This window comes from Coloeus monedula (genome assembly GCF_965178545.1).
Source record: "Coloeus monedula genome assembly, chromosome: 1".
Lineage (NCBI taxonomy): Eukaryota > Metazoa > Chordata > Aves > Passeriformes > Corvidae > Coloeus > Coloeus monedula.
The window spans coordinates 116711689-116728328 of record NC_138781.1 but is presented as its reverse complement, the minus strand read 5'-3'; the positions used below and the strand labels follow the sequence as shown (position 1 = coordinate 116728328).

The 16640-nt window shown below is 41.0% G+C and overlaps 1 protein-coding gene across 1 annotated transcript in view; it reads left to right on the top strand.

Annotated features, from left to right (window-relative positions):
• Positions 1-3004: 3004 nt before the first annotated feature.
• The window catches only part of LOC309571438 (ethanolaminephosphotransferase 1-like), a 53750-nt gene continuing 40114 nt past the window's right edge, over positions 3005-16640 (top strand). The window contains exons 1-2 of the mRNA XM_082278930.1: positions 3005-3104; positions 16291-16359. Coding sequence (XP_082135056.1) covers positions 3048-3104; positions 16291-16359 — 126 coding nt within the window. The 5' untranslated portion in view covers positions 3005-3047. The remainder of the gene's footprint in view (positions 3105-16290; positions 16360-16640) is intronic.

Sequence of the window (16640 nt, the reverse complement as noted above, 5' to 3'; positions counted from 1 at the left end):
TGGCCTTTTGTCTTAATGCTCATCTCATCCATGATCAAGCTCATGAAATGGAAGTTTGTTCAGGTAGTAATACTCACGTGCCAGTTAGAGCTCCTCCTTACGCAGGCTACGACTCATTACTCTTCCAGAAAAGAATCAAGGGAATGTGCTGCAACCTTCAGGCTGCTTTCACTGCTCTTCCCACAGTCCTGCATGTAGGGCAGACAGCTTGGATCACAGCTCAAACAATTGTCCAGAAAAGAACTCTGAATCACCTCAGATTGAAAAGTATATCCATAGAATAAGCTCTAAATATATACGTGAATATGGCATGGAGACAGTGAGAACATCAGGTGTAGCAGTAAAGCACGTGGCTTGACCTTGGCTTGCACCTGGGCTTGGCTAGTCTGTGTGTGCGGTTTTAGGGGCCAACTATTGATATGAATCATGATGCCTAAATCAAGGAAGTTCCTTAAATCAACAGCTAGCACATAAGTATAATTTCCACAGTATTCTCAAACCCCATCTTATTTGTGTCATAGCTTGCTCTGTGCTGTTCCATACCCATTCACTGGTTCCTTTCCTGCTCTTTAGTGTAACTTATGCTGCCTCCTTTGATGTGCTCATTAGCAGACACAGAACATGCTGAAGTACGAGTTCAAGCAATTGCATTTTTACATGTAAGCAGTCTTTAACATTCCTTGTTTAGTGGAGTAATTCTAAGGGTTTTTTTTAAGTGTTTCATTTATCACCAAAATAGCGTTGAGAGAATAGGAAATAAAATTTTTATTTTCTGTCTGCAGTATTGGAGGGGTTTCCAGCCACTGGGAGCTGGAAGAAAGGGGTTTTTCCCCTCGCGTGCCGACACAAGGAAGCCCGGAGGTCAGCGCTGAAACCTCTCTGGAAGGCGGCACTCAGTGCCCAGCACACGATGAAAATGGGGCAGAGCTCCTCACCCAAAGGGGCTGGATCTCCCTGTCGCTGTTACGCAGGCGAAGGCAAAGAAGTAAAGAGAAGGGACTCTCCGTATGTGTTCCACACAGGTTTATTCCCGTGAAACGAAAGGGACGAAGAGGCCACTTGGCAGGAGGGTCCAGGGATCTTATACTGGGTACAGAATAGGCGGGGAAAGGGATCTCAGCCAATGGGATAGAGACAAGCAGGTGACAGGAAGGGAACCAATGGGAACAACACATAGGAGGGACTCAGGGAAGGATCCAATGGGGCGTTGAGGAACAAGGAACTTTCTAGAACTAATACATATTGAGGAAGGAAAATGAATATACATAACTTCATACATAACACAGGGAGACAAAGTATTAACCAATCAGGGGAAAACATACAAAAGGCAAAAACAAGGGACTCATGGGTTCTCACCATGACTGTAAAGTTACATGCTAAACTTGGGTTGCTGACCACCACAGCTGGTTGTCTGAGTTCTCCTCAGGATAAAGAGTAGCTGCAGCCACCTGCACTGCTACACTATATCTCTATATTTTCTGTATCTTTATATTTTTGACACAGGGCTGCAAAAAGAAAAAAATACTTTGTTTTGCCTACCTTCTACCTTTCAGAAAAACAAGCACCTATTCTACTACTGTCCATCACACTCCTAATAGTTTTTCAGACAAATTTCTGCTTTCATGTTTGGAGCTTCCAAGGTTAGAGTTAAGAAGTGAAAGTGAACTATAAAATGGTTTGGCCAGTTTTAGTAACTTACTCGCATAAAAGAATTGCACTGAGTATGGTAGAGGTCACCAATCTTTTCTTATCTACCCTTGGAAAGTAATCCAATAGCATAACACAACTTAAAAACATGATAGTAACAATGAAGGGGATCCCAAATCAAAAATCAGGGTATGAACATTAATTAAAATTAGAGTTGTCTCATGAAAAACATTAACTCCAAACACTTTAGCTTTCCTTACTGGTATCAAGCTCTTAACTCAGTAACCTGATGCTAAGTTAAAGTTCTGGGTTGTTTTCAAGAGCAGAAGTTTAGCTGCTGCTGCTGTAAGCAGAATGCAAGTGTAAGAACATCTCAATTGATTAATGTGTAATTAATAATACAGAACAAGAACCACTGTATACAGTTTGCACTTAACGATCATAACTTGTATATAATTCCTATCAAACTTGCACAGTTTGTAAAATAACACTGACTCTCACAATACATAAGATGCCTCGTGGGTTGCAAGTAATGGATTTTAATTGATTTGCTTTCTGGATAGATTCCATTTGGTCCATAAAATCTCAGACCCTGATGTGTATGATTTCAACTCTCTCTCCCCGTAGTGTACAGCGAAGGTAACACAAGGTGTCATGCCATATGCTTAAATACGTTTGCAGCTGAAACATTACTCCTGATGTTTTCCAGTCTTTTTTTTTTTTTTTTTTCTTTTTTTTGCCTATACCGGTGCCTCACTTCCCTAGAAATCAGGAGGCGCAGAGTGCACTGCTGACTGATGTGGTGTGGCAGGCTCCAGTGCAGGTGTAATAAAGAGATGCAAGACCCAGATTATTGCTGGAATGCAAATATATACCTTAATCCTCAGTGTCACCTGTTTCTGAAACACGTTACTTAACATTGTTTTGTGTAGTGTTACTTGGCACGTTTCGTATTTGTTACTCAGCCTTGTTTAGTATAGCGACTTCACGGGCACATCACGACTTCATGAGACTTTACATCGCGCACGCTGTAAATACGGCACCTTTAACAGATCCGTAGCCAGAAAAACAGTTCGGAGGTGCTTCTGCGACGTGCCTTGGCTGTGCCCAGCCGAGTACCGTGAGGTCATCGCGGGTGTGTAACACACGCTGTTGGCAGGCGGGCCCCGGGATGGTCCCGGGGCCGCGGGGGAACGCCTGCTCCCACGGGAGCCGCCCGGACCCAGCCCCGCGGGCACCCCCGGCGCGGATGCCCGGAGCCGGGGGCAGGTCCAGCCCGCGGGGCGCGGCCGCGGAGCCGCCCTCCGCCCGCCCCCGGCCCCGCCGCCTCCCTCGCCCATCCTCCCGTCCCCGCCGTCCCTCCGAGCCTCGCTGCCGGCGCGGCGCGGCGCAGGGCGGCGATGTGGCGGTGGCGGTATGTGAGCGGCCGGCAGCTGCACGGCTTCCGACGCTACAAGGTAAGGGCAGCCCCGGCGCCGGCAGGGAGGGCGGCGGACGGTCCTCCCCGTGTCGCGTCTCTGGGCTCCGGAGCGCTGCGCTCGGGGCGGCTGGATCCCAGCCCAGCCCCGCTGTGCGTGCGGCCCCGGCCGGCCGGGCCATCCCTCCGCCACCGCGGAGGGTCCGCAGGGCTCTACCTGTGCCCGCAGGGGGGATGTCCCGCACCTCCACCTGTGCCCGCCCGCACCTGGCCTGGGCTCGGCTCTGATCGAGTGCGTGCCCTGGGCAGGAGCTGGGCGTTCGCGGGGCGGCAGGTCACGGTGGAGACAGAGTGAACTGGGTTTTGAGTGAGCATCAACGTCTAGAAAAGCTCTGCCCGTTTTAGAGCAGCGTGGTTTCGGAGGTATCCGGTGTTTCTCTAAGAAATCATGCATTGATGCTGTTTGTCTGGCTTTCTGCAAAGCCTTTGGACACAGGAATGCTCTGGCATTGAAAAATAAATAAGAAAGCCAAGGGGAAAAAAAGAAAAACTTACTTTAAATAATTTGAACTAAACCTTGTGTTTGCAAATAACCAGCATGCAGAATCCAAATAAATGGGTGAATCTTTAGATATTTGGATTTACCAGTGTTATGTCACAGACTTAAGAGTTACAGGGGATGCAGTACAGGGAATTATCCAGGTTTGCTTTAGTTGAGGTGCAGGTGTCTGAGATGGGCCATGCCACCCTGTTCACACACCCTCACCCTATTCCCTGTGAAAAGCATGGGGGGCATGCCAGCTTCTACCAACCTTTTATTTTCTGTTATGTTCAGTTTCCCAGAGCAGCCCCTACACCATGCTCCCCAAGATTCCTGCCTTCTTGCTCTTACCATGTGCCTTCCCAGGCTGGGCTCCAACCAGGGTGCTCAGCTTTTCCTGGTTCCTGTCAAGCTCTTCCCTTCCCAGGGCCAGCAGCTCTGCCTGTTCACGTCAGCAGGAATGAAGGTGGAGGAACTGTGGCTTTGAGAGTGTTCTCCATGTTGCTTACTAGGAACTCGTTTTGCACAGCAGCTCATTAAAATGTACCAACCTGTTTGTGTGTCTCCAATGTGAGTGGGATAAAACATTCTGCGAGCTGCTTCTGGCCGCTGGGCGTGAGCTGCACAGGTCTGTGCTTGAATGGTGAAGCCTCAGTCTTGCCTGAGATCCGGAGGAGGAAAAATAAAAAGCTATTTTTAGCATAAATGGACATTGTTATTTAAGTAACTTTCCTAAATTATTTGAGTTCATAGTAGAAATACAAGGAACGCTTGTATTACATTCTTTCTTATCACTTGAATGAAAATAGCTTCAAACAAGTGCAGATGCGAAGAATCAAAACAACATTCTTTTGAAAACTTGTAACGTGCCAAACTTAAGATTTACAGGGGAAAAGACTACCAAAAGACATTTTATTTGAGTCTATTGCTTTCTTGGCAGCATTGCAAAAAAACCTATGTAGGATGATTTTCTTAACTCTAAGAATCAGCCAATGCTCTTGAGAAGTATCTGTTCATCTGTGTTCTGAAAAAAATGCTGGTAAGTGCAGGGTTTAGAAAGATGAAATCAAATAGTTTTCTGTTATCTGAGGTGACTTGGGACTGGGATATCTTGGAAATAAATAAATCCAAATGGCACAGGTTACACACAGAGAAGTACAGCTACATGGGGTTGGTGCTACTGAGCTGGTTGGGTATCTGCACCATTTTCCTGGTGCTCCAGGTTGTAGGAGGACCTGGCAGGTGATGGCAGCTCTGCCTATTACTAAATGCTGCTCGCAGTGGATTAAAGTACTCCAAAAATACAAAAAGGGTACAGCAAGGAGACACTAATCACTACCACAATCTCTTGTCCCTCACCCTCCCATACCTTGGGCTGCTGCCATCACCAAAGCTTTGCTCTCACCACCTCCCAGGCCTGAGACGTGCTCTTCAACCTCCTGTTGCCCTCTGGCTGCCATCTCCTCCCTTTCGGCCTAGGGCCTTACTGCATCCTGCTCCTCCAGCTTCCCAGCCCCTCTGAGGAGATTGCTGCTTCCTTTGCTGCCTACTCAGCAGGCACTAAACTCTGATAGCTGTGCCCAGCACACAAGGGTTACTTCTTCTTACAACCTTCTGGCTATTTCTGTACTGTGTTTCCTGGTGAACCCAGCTCTGTGGTACTGTGGAGGGATACATGAGTTGGCCCTGTGAAGAACCAGGTCATCTCTGAAAGTATTTGTGAGCATACATTCAATACTGAGCTGAAACAATGTATTGCATCTGGACTTGAAGCATGCATAAAAAACTTTAGGTTTAGTGGAATCCATCTCTCTGTTGTGTGTCACACTGCAGCATTGTACTTGTAGTAGTGTCAGTGGCTTAATATACTCCATACTTTGCACAATTTATCTTCTGAGTGTAACACAGCTTAAAAAAATAATTTGTGTAATCAACTCTTTTTGTAAAGGTAAATTTGGCCTGAGAAAAATGCTGTGCAATTTTCAAAATTTTCGCACAGCTGAATGCATTTCTCTACCATGAATGCTCCACTTGTATGTCTCAGGCACTGTCTGTCTCCTGTTTGCAGTTGGAGGAGGGCCTTGAGAACAAAACCAGCACAGTTCTTTGCAAGGGGAATGGCAGAGCTCTACTGAATACAAAGACTTCAGCACCCTTTAGCATGTTAGGTCCATGTATATTATAGGCTTTTGAAGCAAGTTTTCTCCAATTACCAAGCTTTGGCTTACATCACAGAGTGATCTCAAAGCACAAAAATGCATTCCCTTAGGATGAACCTAAACCAGCTGTACTGGGAACAAACACACAAGTACACTCAATACATTCAGTCCATAGTATTATAATGGAACCAGTTTAATGTGATACCTTCTGAAATCCTTATAGCACTGACATTGGCTCCTCAGGGCTAGCTATTTCACTTTACAAATCTGTTCCCATTGATTCTCTGTGTTAATGAGGCTTTAGCTATTCAGTTTTCCTTTTTCTGCTCAAAACCACACTGAGAACAGGTGGAGGTGTGATGATGAGACAGTTCAGACACAACCCTGAGTATTGCTGCTGTGATATTTCTGCCATCTTCTTGCCTGTGTGGCAGGTGCTGATTCCAGGATGGTTGCATGCTCAGGTGATTTGCTACAGCTGTGTCGCAGAAGATTCTCATCCCTGGTTTGTGTGCTATTCCTTAGGACATGGAGCAACACAGCTAAAAAGCTACAACCAACTGAAATTGCAGGGTTTGGATCATGTTGTTCTTACGTTTGTATTTTATCAGCGTTTTGCAGTTCTACAAGAGCACCCGTGGAACTACACTGCTACCTTTTTTTCTGCCTGCTTGGGTTTCTGTTGGAGACAAGCTGTTCTGCAACAGCCAGCTGATGAGTACAGATAAAAACAGGATTTGGTTCTTTATTTTTATCCTTCTCACCAGAATGCAGTAATGTCAGTGGTGAGCTCATGTTGCCATTGCCTCTTCTCATCCCTTCATTCTTAGGATTTCCCTTGCATATTTGCCTTGAGTCACCTTTTTTTACAGTACCTGTGCACAGATGTTTTTCAGGCCAGAAAACTTTGATACTTTATCCTGTTTCAGAATAAAAGAGATCTAAGAACAAACTATAGAGGCTTGACTCAAACAACAGGCCTTGGAAAAGATTATTTAAAAAATCAGATACAATATTAAAAATTAACATCTGAGGTTCCACATTTTAATCTTGTTTCGTCCACACTGTTTCTATCCTCTAAGCCACATTTTTAGCAGGTAACTCTGTGTTAGGAGGGGAGAGTAAACGAGTTATAAGTTGTTTCATTTAAGTGAGGCTTCTGCTACTGTCCCATGTTCTCATAAGTAAAGTAAGTAGAAGTAACTACAATGAAATCATTGGAAAATGGAAGCATTTTAAAGAGTTAAAAATGTTTCTTTTAAGAGAATGGAAGCATCTTTAAAGAGAATGGAAACATTTAAAGTTCTCTGTCAAAGCAGGAGGTTCTGTCAAGTGGGATTCTACCTACAGAGCTGTGTCTCTGTCCATTGCTGTTTGATACTTTCATTAAGTAACAGAAGGGAGAATATTGTAAAATTTTCTCTATACTAAGCATTTTGAAGAATGGGCTTATGATTTAAAATATACTTGGAAAGGGGATATAATGGCCAGAAATCAATATGAAGAAATTCGGTAAACAAGGTACAGCACTTAGGGGAAAGAAAATCAGCATTTCGAACATAAAATAAGAGACAACAGACTGCAGGAAAGATACAGGGGATCAGAGTGTCGACAGCACTGTGGCTGTTACAATGAAGAGAAAAAAGTTCTTAAGTTGGAAGTGTCATAAATATGTCAAAGGGTTACATTTACTCCTGTAGCTGATGTACTGATCAGGTATCAGCTGGAATAATGTGTCCTGCCTTCTTTGGCCCACAGTTTGCCATCCTCAGAATGGCATTGTGAATACTAAGAGGCTTAGAAAAGATGAGCTGTGTGAAACAGTCTGAGTAAAGTGGGAGTAAGAGCCTAGCAGCCAGTTAGTCTTCATGACTGCCCTTTTAAAGAAAGACAATACATGAGCTTCGGCTGCACAAAGAGAAATTTAAGGTCTGCTATGTCAGTCTTGTGTTGATAAGGCCTGCTGGAACAGGTGCTAAAGGGGATTGGGCAATCATTTTATCAGTCTTAAGAAATGGCTTGATTTCTCTGAGACAAGATCAACAATCTAATGTTGAGTATTAATAAACCATTGCTGACACCTTTTTAGGAACGTTTTGGATAATGTATTCTCTTCTAGTGTGCTGACATGGTTGTTTCTTGCAAGCAATGGGGTCATTACCTCATGGAAACTTGATCTGCATCCTTAATGTACACTGAACGTGATCCTGCATTAGGTGAACACGCTGGGCTAGGGTCTCTCAAATTACATCCCAGCCCTCATTTTGGAGGGTTAGAGAAACCAGATCAGATGTATGATGCTCACATTTCAAGGTCTGACTCTTTCTCTTATACTGGCTTATACCAGAAGAGCAAAGTGTGTTGAGTATAAGGTAGTGAATTACTGTCTGGAAGTTTAGGATCCACTCAGAAACAAGACTGGATTTCTGTGGAGTCTATGCTTTTCCAAGGCTACAAGTGTAACTATGAGATTTAGAAAAATCGTGGGTTCTGCTCACCTTACTTGAACAGTAGTTTTGCTTTCAACTCTTGTAACACAAGGAGTTTAAATGATTTTGAAAATATAGGATAAGAGAGTTTCATTTGCATGCTTATCTGGAACTTCTTAGGAGACATTCAATAGTGCTCATGCAATAATGCTCATTGCACGTGGACAATGTTATGTATGTTGAGTACTTTTGTTACATGTTTATTATATTGTGTTTTTCCACGTAGCATTTTCAGGTTTTTTCACTAATATTGCATTCCAAATATTATCTGAAAGCAGTTATCAGCTGTGTGTGCTGTAGTTAGATTTTTCAAACCACTGCAATTTAATAAAGTCCTTGAATATTTGAGGCAGCGAAAACTAATGTCATCTGGCTTCAATAAAACCGTGACTCAACAGCCCACTGTTCTACAAATAAAATCTTGCAGTCCTCTTCATGTTACTTTGATGGATTGGAAGACTGGGGTTGTAATTAAATGTTGTTGAATAGTATGTGAAATAAACCAAACCATTACTCTTACATTATCTGTCACTGCGTTCATGTGTCTGATGTGTCAAAGAGTCACAGTCCAACTGAATATGTAATTCTGAAAGACAATCTTCATGCACACATTACCTCTTTTTCCTCATCCTGTTGTAATTATAGCTGACATAATGTAGCATTTCAAGATTTCTGTAATCATTATCTTCCTTCTACGTATCATATGCTAATGAACCAAGAACTTAATGAAATCACATCACTGAGATGCTGTAGTTGATATCACTTGCCGCAGGACTTTTTTCCCAATCATGGGAAATTGCACATGGTTTTGAGTGCAATATTATGCCCATGAATTTATAAAGGTTCATTAGATCACTTTTAGGACAAATATGCTCAATATAAAGAGTTGTGTGCCATGTTGAATCTCATAAAAGTGCAGATACCAACTGCATAATCTCATTTTATTGTTTTATCAAGAGATGTTAGTGTTCTGAAATGCTTATTGGATTTTTATGTGTAGAATATGCATGTGATGCCTTGTCGGGGCTACCTAAAAACAGAGGCTAAACAAAATTAAGAGGATGAAAGCAGGTATTTATTGAAGGGCCTTCAATAAATGTACACTATGGGTACAGAGCCCTAGGGCTACACCCAAAATGGACGACGGGTTTTTCACACTTTTATAAGTTTGGTCCATTTGCATATCAGGGTTAATTCTCCAATTACAATTTCAGGTAATGATGTCATTACCCCAAGTTTGTTCCCCCTTTTTAGAGGCTTTGTTTACATATTTCAGGGCCTGGGACAACAAGGTGTCCTTGAAGTCCAAGCCTAGAGAGGATTTGTTATGTCTAACCAGAATGGGAGAACAGTAGCTAACAGGCTATATGGAGTTTTAGAGTTACACACTAAAGCAGTACAGGATCTGGAAAATATAAAAGCCGAAATCCTAAGGCATCACATGTATATATATGTATTTTTGTTTATTCATCTGTGTTTTAATAGAAGACTAATTGCAAAGATATATCTGTGATTTGGTTGTGGATTTTTTGCTATAAATCTAGGGGAACCCTTCTTCTAAGGGTTGTTTTATAGAGAGAGGAATCTTTCTGTGAAGTATTCCCTCTCTTGTGCATCAGGATATTAGATAACACAAGGGTTTAGTGTATGTGCTACAGAACCCCTGTTTAGCATCTCTTGTGAAAACTACAACACACTTTTAACCTGTCTTTCGTTTGGGCCTGGAGTGGTTTCTTTGGGTTCCCCAGGGCCTTAGGTGCACACTCTGGCAGAGCTCCAGCTGGATAGGTACTTGGTCTACTGTTTGATCTTTAAAGGGCACATACATGTTTGTACACACACAGAAATAGGTGTAGCACAAAATCCTGCTGTTGTTTCCTTTTACCAAGTGTAGAAGACCAGTCTGCACAAAAAAACCCCATAGAAATCAACTTTCTTGCTATGTTAGAGCTTCTTGGAATAGCGAGTTAAGGATCAGTTGTGTAGTTCCTTGAGAGTGTGCAGGTCTTGGTTTTAGCAGGATTTATATTTTTACCAATCTGGGCCAGCCTCTTTGTCCCTTTACAGCAGCACACATGTAGCTGTCTTCTATTATCCCTTGCTCAATATTTAATCATGTTTCTATGTTGTTTTTAATTATTTTGGCTTTGTTGTTAAGTGCTTGAACGTGTCCCACTGAACAAAGACTTTTCCTGAAGACAAATTAGGCAGCATCCTTAATATAACTACTATTAGTTGAAAAATGGTTGCTGACTTCCAGTCCCACTGGCTGTCCACCTCTCTCTGGTCTGTATAAAGCACGTGGTTTTGAGCTCCTGGCTGAGCCTACATTGAGAAGGAGGAGACCTGCTGAGGTCCCTTCTGACCTGAATAATCCTGTGATCCAAACCCATGGTTCTGTGATCCTAAGGCAATGACGCTGCTCTGCAGGCAAGGGGATGTGCCACTAGCAGGCATGAGTCCCTAAGAGTAGCCTGTCCTGAACCACAGCTCTATGTGCCCATGACCTCATGGACATGGGTCCATACCTACTTCATTAAGGGAAAGGATGTGGCCTGTGACTCAACATGTGTGTCAGGATTCCTGAAAATGAGGAGGTGAGTGATAAATATACCTTTGCAACAAAACGTCCCCAGGACAGCAGTTTGTGTAATATCACCTTCCTGATGACTTAGTAATACCAACCAGAATTTTTGAATTGCACAAACCATGACATTCTAGTATTTGCTAGGAATAGTATCAGGTGGAAGGAAAATCTAATTATATTTTCTATCTGTAGGGTGCACAGGCTAATGGAACTGAAGGGGGCAAAGTGGGAGGGGAGAGAAGAGTTCAGGAGCCAAACTTGTACAGCCTCTTCCTTCACAGTGCAGCTGCATCCAGCCCTAGTACAGGCTTACAACTCCTGGACTTAGATATTGGTGACCTTATATATATATATATATATATGACCTTATATATATATATATATGGGTGGGGAGAAATGCAGGATAGTCCAAACTATCTCCTACTGTTTAAGCAGTAGGAGATAGAAAATCCAAGCCATTAGTTATGAATAATTAACTAACTGATGATATAATGTAAAACAATTCTATTGTTAGAAATAACAGGACTGGGTTTTGGAATACATGAACACTTAAACTGCTGAACATATTTGGCATCCACTGTGTTGTGGAGCTCTGTTTATAGCATGCTTCTCTTTCTTTCCTTTGTGAAGCTTTTGTTAAAATCCAAGATTGTGTCCCATAACAACTACAAACCTGTAAAAAACATATATGAAGTAGAATTAAACTCCACATGTTTAATGTATTCTAGGAATTGGAAAGATTGATGGAAAATTGTTACCAGATGTGCCAGTATTTCAGTATTTTCTTTAATTTTTGTCTGGTTCCTGAAGTGTAATGTATCACAGAAGCCAATTTCATGTTGCATAAGACATTGCCCAGAAGGGTGATTTCCCACTGAGCTCTCTTAAATAGCGACTGGTTCATGCCCTGGATTGGGAGGGTCATTTTGCAGCTTTCAAAACCACAAGAAAACCTCATCTTGTGCAAAAGAGAGTCCATTGTCATGCCTCCCATCCCCTTGTCTGTCATTTACAAAACACAGGTGTGGTGAATGTAAATGACTGAATGGCAGGATATGGTGCTACCTGGGACAAGATGATTTAAGTACAGGAAAGGAATACTCTGTTAGTATAAAGAGCAGCTGGAGTTGAAATAATTATGTAATGTAGTTATGCAACTACATTTCTTGCAGCTTGCTTTCTCTCATGACTTTGAAGTTTATGTAGACATGTTTTATATTTTTCTCTTCATTGTAGTCATTCCAAAATTTTATTCTTGTGATGCCTCCACAATGCAAAGCTGGAGAGGGCTAGGCAGTCCAGTGAAGATCCAGTGTCTGCTCTCACTAATGGTTAGCTCACTCCTTGTTTGGGTTTTGTTTGTTTGTTTGTTTATTCTCTCTTAAGTCTCCCCAAGGCAATAGCTGGGCTTTGGTTTGGAAGTAGTCTGTTCTGGAGACAGTGCACATCATTTTTTTGGTTTCACCATCCTTCAGCACTCTGCCAACATGGGCTTTTGGGTTTTTGAACATGCACAGCAGACAGGGCTTGCTTTCATGCTCTGAAAGTGCTATATTGCTGGGTTACAGTGTAGTCTCCAGATTGTTTCAAATACTTTGAACTTAAACATACTGAATGCTAATGATGTGTTGGGTGTGTGGGGCCAGATGATGAGGCCCAACACCCCTCTAGCAGATGCTGTGCCGTGTGGATGTGACCAGTTTGCAATAATGGGAAGTATTTCTAAGCTGTGTGGATGTGAGCCAAAGGTACCATTTGTCTTGTATTTAGCAGAGCAGACCTTGATCACTGTGAGGGCTTTTGCCCCTCGGTGTTTGGCTCTACTCTGTCACTGCAGAACCGTTGTCTTTCTTCTGTGTAGCCAAACCTTTGCTTTTGCTCACTTTTCTTTCTTTTGTTTTTCTGCTACTTTTAAAAACTGTTTATCCCTTTCTCCCCCCTCCTCTTTAATCTTGTTTCCTTCCCCTTTAACGCAGGTGACCAGCACAAACTTGATGCTGTGCTGGATCCCCTAGGTGGAAATTAAGATGCAGGAACACAAAGTAAAAGCACATCTCATGTGTGCTGCAGAGTCACCGTGTATGTGTGTACATGTTGGGCGTCTGTATTCTACTTTCCAGCTCTGCTAGAAGCCATTAACACTGAGAGAGAAAGCAGATGGCTTTCAAGGAGATATCAGCAATTAAATAAAACCAGAAGAAGCATTTTTAATTTGGGAGTAAGATGGAGTCAACGCCATTTTTCCTATTCCCCCACTACTGCTATTCCCTCCCAACTGTTACAACTTCTTTTAAAAATAATTGAGAGAAGCTTTCTGATTATTCCAAGCCCTTCTTCTTTGTATAAGGGCGATCAATCCCTTTCCCAGGGCAGAAAGTGTTTGCAGGGAAGTGCTTAGTACTTGTATGAGCCTTGCACTTAAAAACCTCCAACAGGCTTATCCTCTCCACTTCTGTCTTTGAGTGTAAGTGCCCTGAAAATGACAGAATTACACAATAGCAAATGGCAGTGCTTATTTTTTACGTCAGGTTCAGTGGACTCTTGCATTCATGTTCATTGATCGTAATGTGAGCATGTTACTCAGTACTTTACTTTTCTGAGCAGCCATGAACATTAAACTCCTGAGGATTTCAGTGCCTTGAGGTCAGTAGCTTCTTGGGAGCAGAACAAAGCAGAGGATTAAACTGTATAGCAGACTTTATTTGTCAAGTTTTATTTTTTGCCATGACTGAAAACTGTTTTTCCATGGCTGTTTTCTTTGGTCTAGCTAAAACAAATTATTGTTGAGGGAAGAGCAAATTTCCATTCTTCTGCACATCTGCTGAATGTTCCTTCCCCACCCAGAGGACCATGGTTCAGCCACAGACATAGAAATCAACAGGATGAAGTGTGGTGGGTCTTGAAATGTCTTTAGGTGACAAAAGCTGGCTGTAATTCTATTTTTTTTTTCCCCAATTATGTCTGTTTTGATTTTTGATGCTTGACTTTGGAAACTGTGTCTCATGTTTGTATCTATTATGTAGAGATATGTTGGAAAGCTACATAATCTCTCATATTTTCCATTTAAGAAAATATAAAAATTACATAATACCTACATAGTCTCTTATATTTTCTCTGTAAGAAAACAATTTCAAAGAAATGAGACTGGTTTTCCTTTTTTTCCTTCTAAGAGAAAGCAATAATTCTGAACAGCCAGTGAATATGTTGCATAGAAAGCTTCGTTTCACTGTTTTTGTTTAACTATAATTTTCTTCTTTTATTCATGACTTTGACTTGGGGGTGAGGGAAGAAAGAGAATGCCAAAGCAGAAGCAAGGGTAAAACTCACTTATTTTGACCATTGCACATTCTTATCCAGGTATGACTGAATGCTGGTCAGCAAATTGTCCCATATCTCACATGGTCTTTGAATACCAGCTGGGGTAAGGAAATGGGCAGTAGCCACAGTGAAACTTTGGGCAGACTCTTGATTACCTGGAACCTCAGAAGTGCTAATGGATGCTTTGAATTTTCTTCATTTTAAGAGGATTTCCATCATTCTCATGTGAATTAAGTACTAGCTGACTGGTCCATTGGCATAGGTATCATATGGCTTGGTATTACTGTTAATTTTGGAACAAATCTAAGCAAAGCCCACAGGTTTGGGTAACTCACATGCAAGCTGAACTATCAAAAGATCAAACAGTTGTAATAATCAATGTTTGAAAGATAGATGCAGCATCTGGACCTGCAAATACATACAGAATAATGAAAACTTTAGTTTTACCTGCATATTCATTTTTTTCTGAGGTAGTGTATTTAAGAATCCTAATATATATTCTGATGGAAAATCTGTTGATGACAGAATTGCATTGGGTTTTAAGTAATATGGGTGGCAGTAGCAGAGAAAAATTGCATATAATGTGAATACTAATACTTCCAGTATTTTTAGAAAAATAAAAATCAGTGATATACAGTTCATTAAACTGTACATTTTATTCCCTTCAGAAATTTAGGCAGCCTGGTCTGACCAGTTGCTGCTAGGTTATTTTTTTTATATTTGTCAGTATGTATTTACAGTGTATAGCTGTGTTATAATAATTTTAAGAGATGCTATGTTTATGATCTGTGATTTAAGCTTGAACACATAAAATTACTACGTGAACGCTTTGTTTTGTCCAGAAGGTAATTAAAACATATCCTTTGTATTCAGATAGGAAAAGAGACTGTATGGAAGAGTTCCTAAGTATTTCATTTGTAGGTACCTGAGTTTAAGACAAGTGCCTAGGTTACTTTAATAATTAATGACTTGAAAAAGGTATTTCCAGAGTGCAGTCTCCTCCAAAGAGTACTTGGCTAAGAGAGGTCAATAAATTAACTATATATACGGAGAGACAATTAACTGTTAGCTGAAGTTATGTGAAAGGACAGACTCTTTGTCATCAGCTCTTCTGCGAGTGAACAGCTTTGTCAAACTGTGGTCTAACACATCCCTATGTTACTGCCATTGTCTGCACACAATGTTTGGATAGTGCTGTATATAGATATATCTGAATCTGTGTGTCATATGCATCATCCTAACATCATTAAGACATATATGCACTTTCAAAGTCCAAGAATTTCTGAAATAATTACATGTACCATCCCAGTGATGGATAACCTCTTCCAATGCCTACCTGCCAGGGCTCAAGTATGTGGTTTTGAGTGATATTATCAGTTAAGATTGTTCTTCCTCAGATTATTCTCTGTTCTGCAGTCTCAAGGCAGGATAAAACTTGATACTGTCCTCTGCAGAAAAAGCAGACAACAGCAATTCAGGGTGGCCTTGGATTTCTGAAATATTTTGTTTGCAAAAGATACAGATATGTACTCACTGGAATTTATAAAACACACATATTTACATATATTTTAAGTCTATCCAATAGAGAAATTTTATTGTGATAATGAACTGTGCTATTTTAGAGCTCATTTTTATAATAACATTGCCTTGCATGAATTAGCATAGTGCAAATGCAACTGTGTTACTATGACAAAAGCTGTGTATCTCTGCAAGATAATATTCCACCTACGAACACATTCCATATTTACTATCTATCGTACATACTAGCAATGAACTGGTGCTCAGACTGTGCATTACTGGTAGTGCAAATAAAGGTGTTAAATCCAAAATATGGTAAAAATGCAGAATCTTAGAGGGTTGTAAAATTAACTAGAATTTAAAAGTAAATTGTGACTGCAGAGCTGTTTGCCATTTCACAAGCCTAAACCCTTGTGTTACTACACAGAGTTGCTAACAAGGTAATGGTAAATTAGGCCAGTGCTTGTAAATTAAAGAAAGCCCGTATGATTCAGAATAAAATAAAATTGCACCAGTCTCACTGAGTGCTCTTAGATGCTGAAAGATATGATGTAGTGCTGGAAAAATAGCCATTGTTCAGTGCTTTGTTTAACATGCTTACTTTTTCCCCACAGTACAGTGCTGTGGATACAAATCCTTTATCTGTGTATATTATGCAGCCCATCTGGAATAAAATTATTAAGGTAAGAATTTTATTTAATAAAAACTTGACATGTTAATATAAGAATTTGTTTTAAATACAGCATGTATTTTCATTTAGAAATACATATTGATTAATAAAGCTGAAATGAAGATATCTGATAAAAGAAAACAAATGTTGCAGGATATATAGCTGTGTTTAAGGTATGTTGTTTTGAGATTATCTTTTTTTAGAAAGAAATGGCTTGTTTCTTTTTTTCTGATTGCTGTAGAAAAGGCATCCATTCCTTTTTTACATCTTTCATTATTACATCTTTCATTAAAC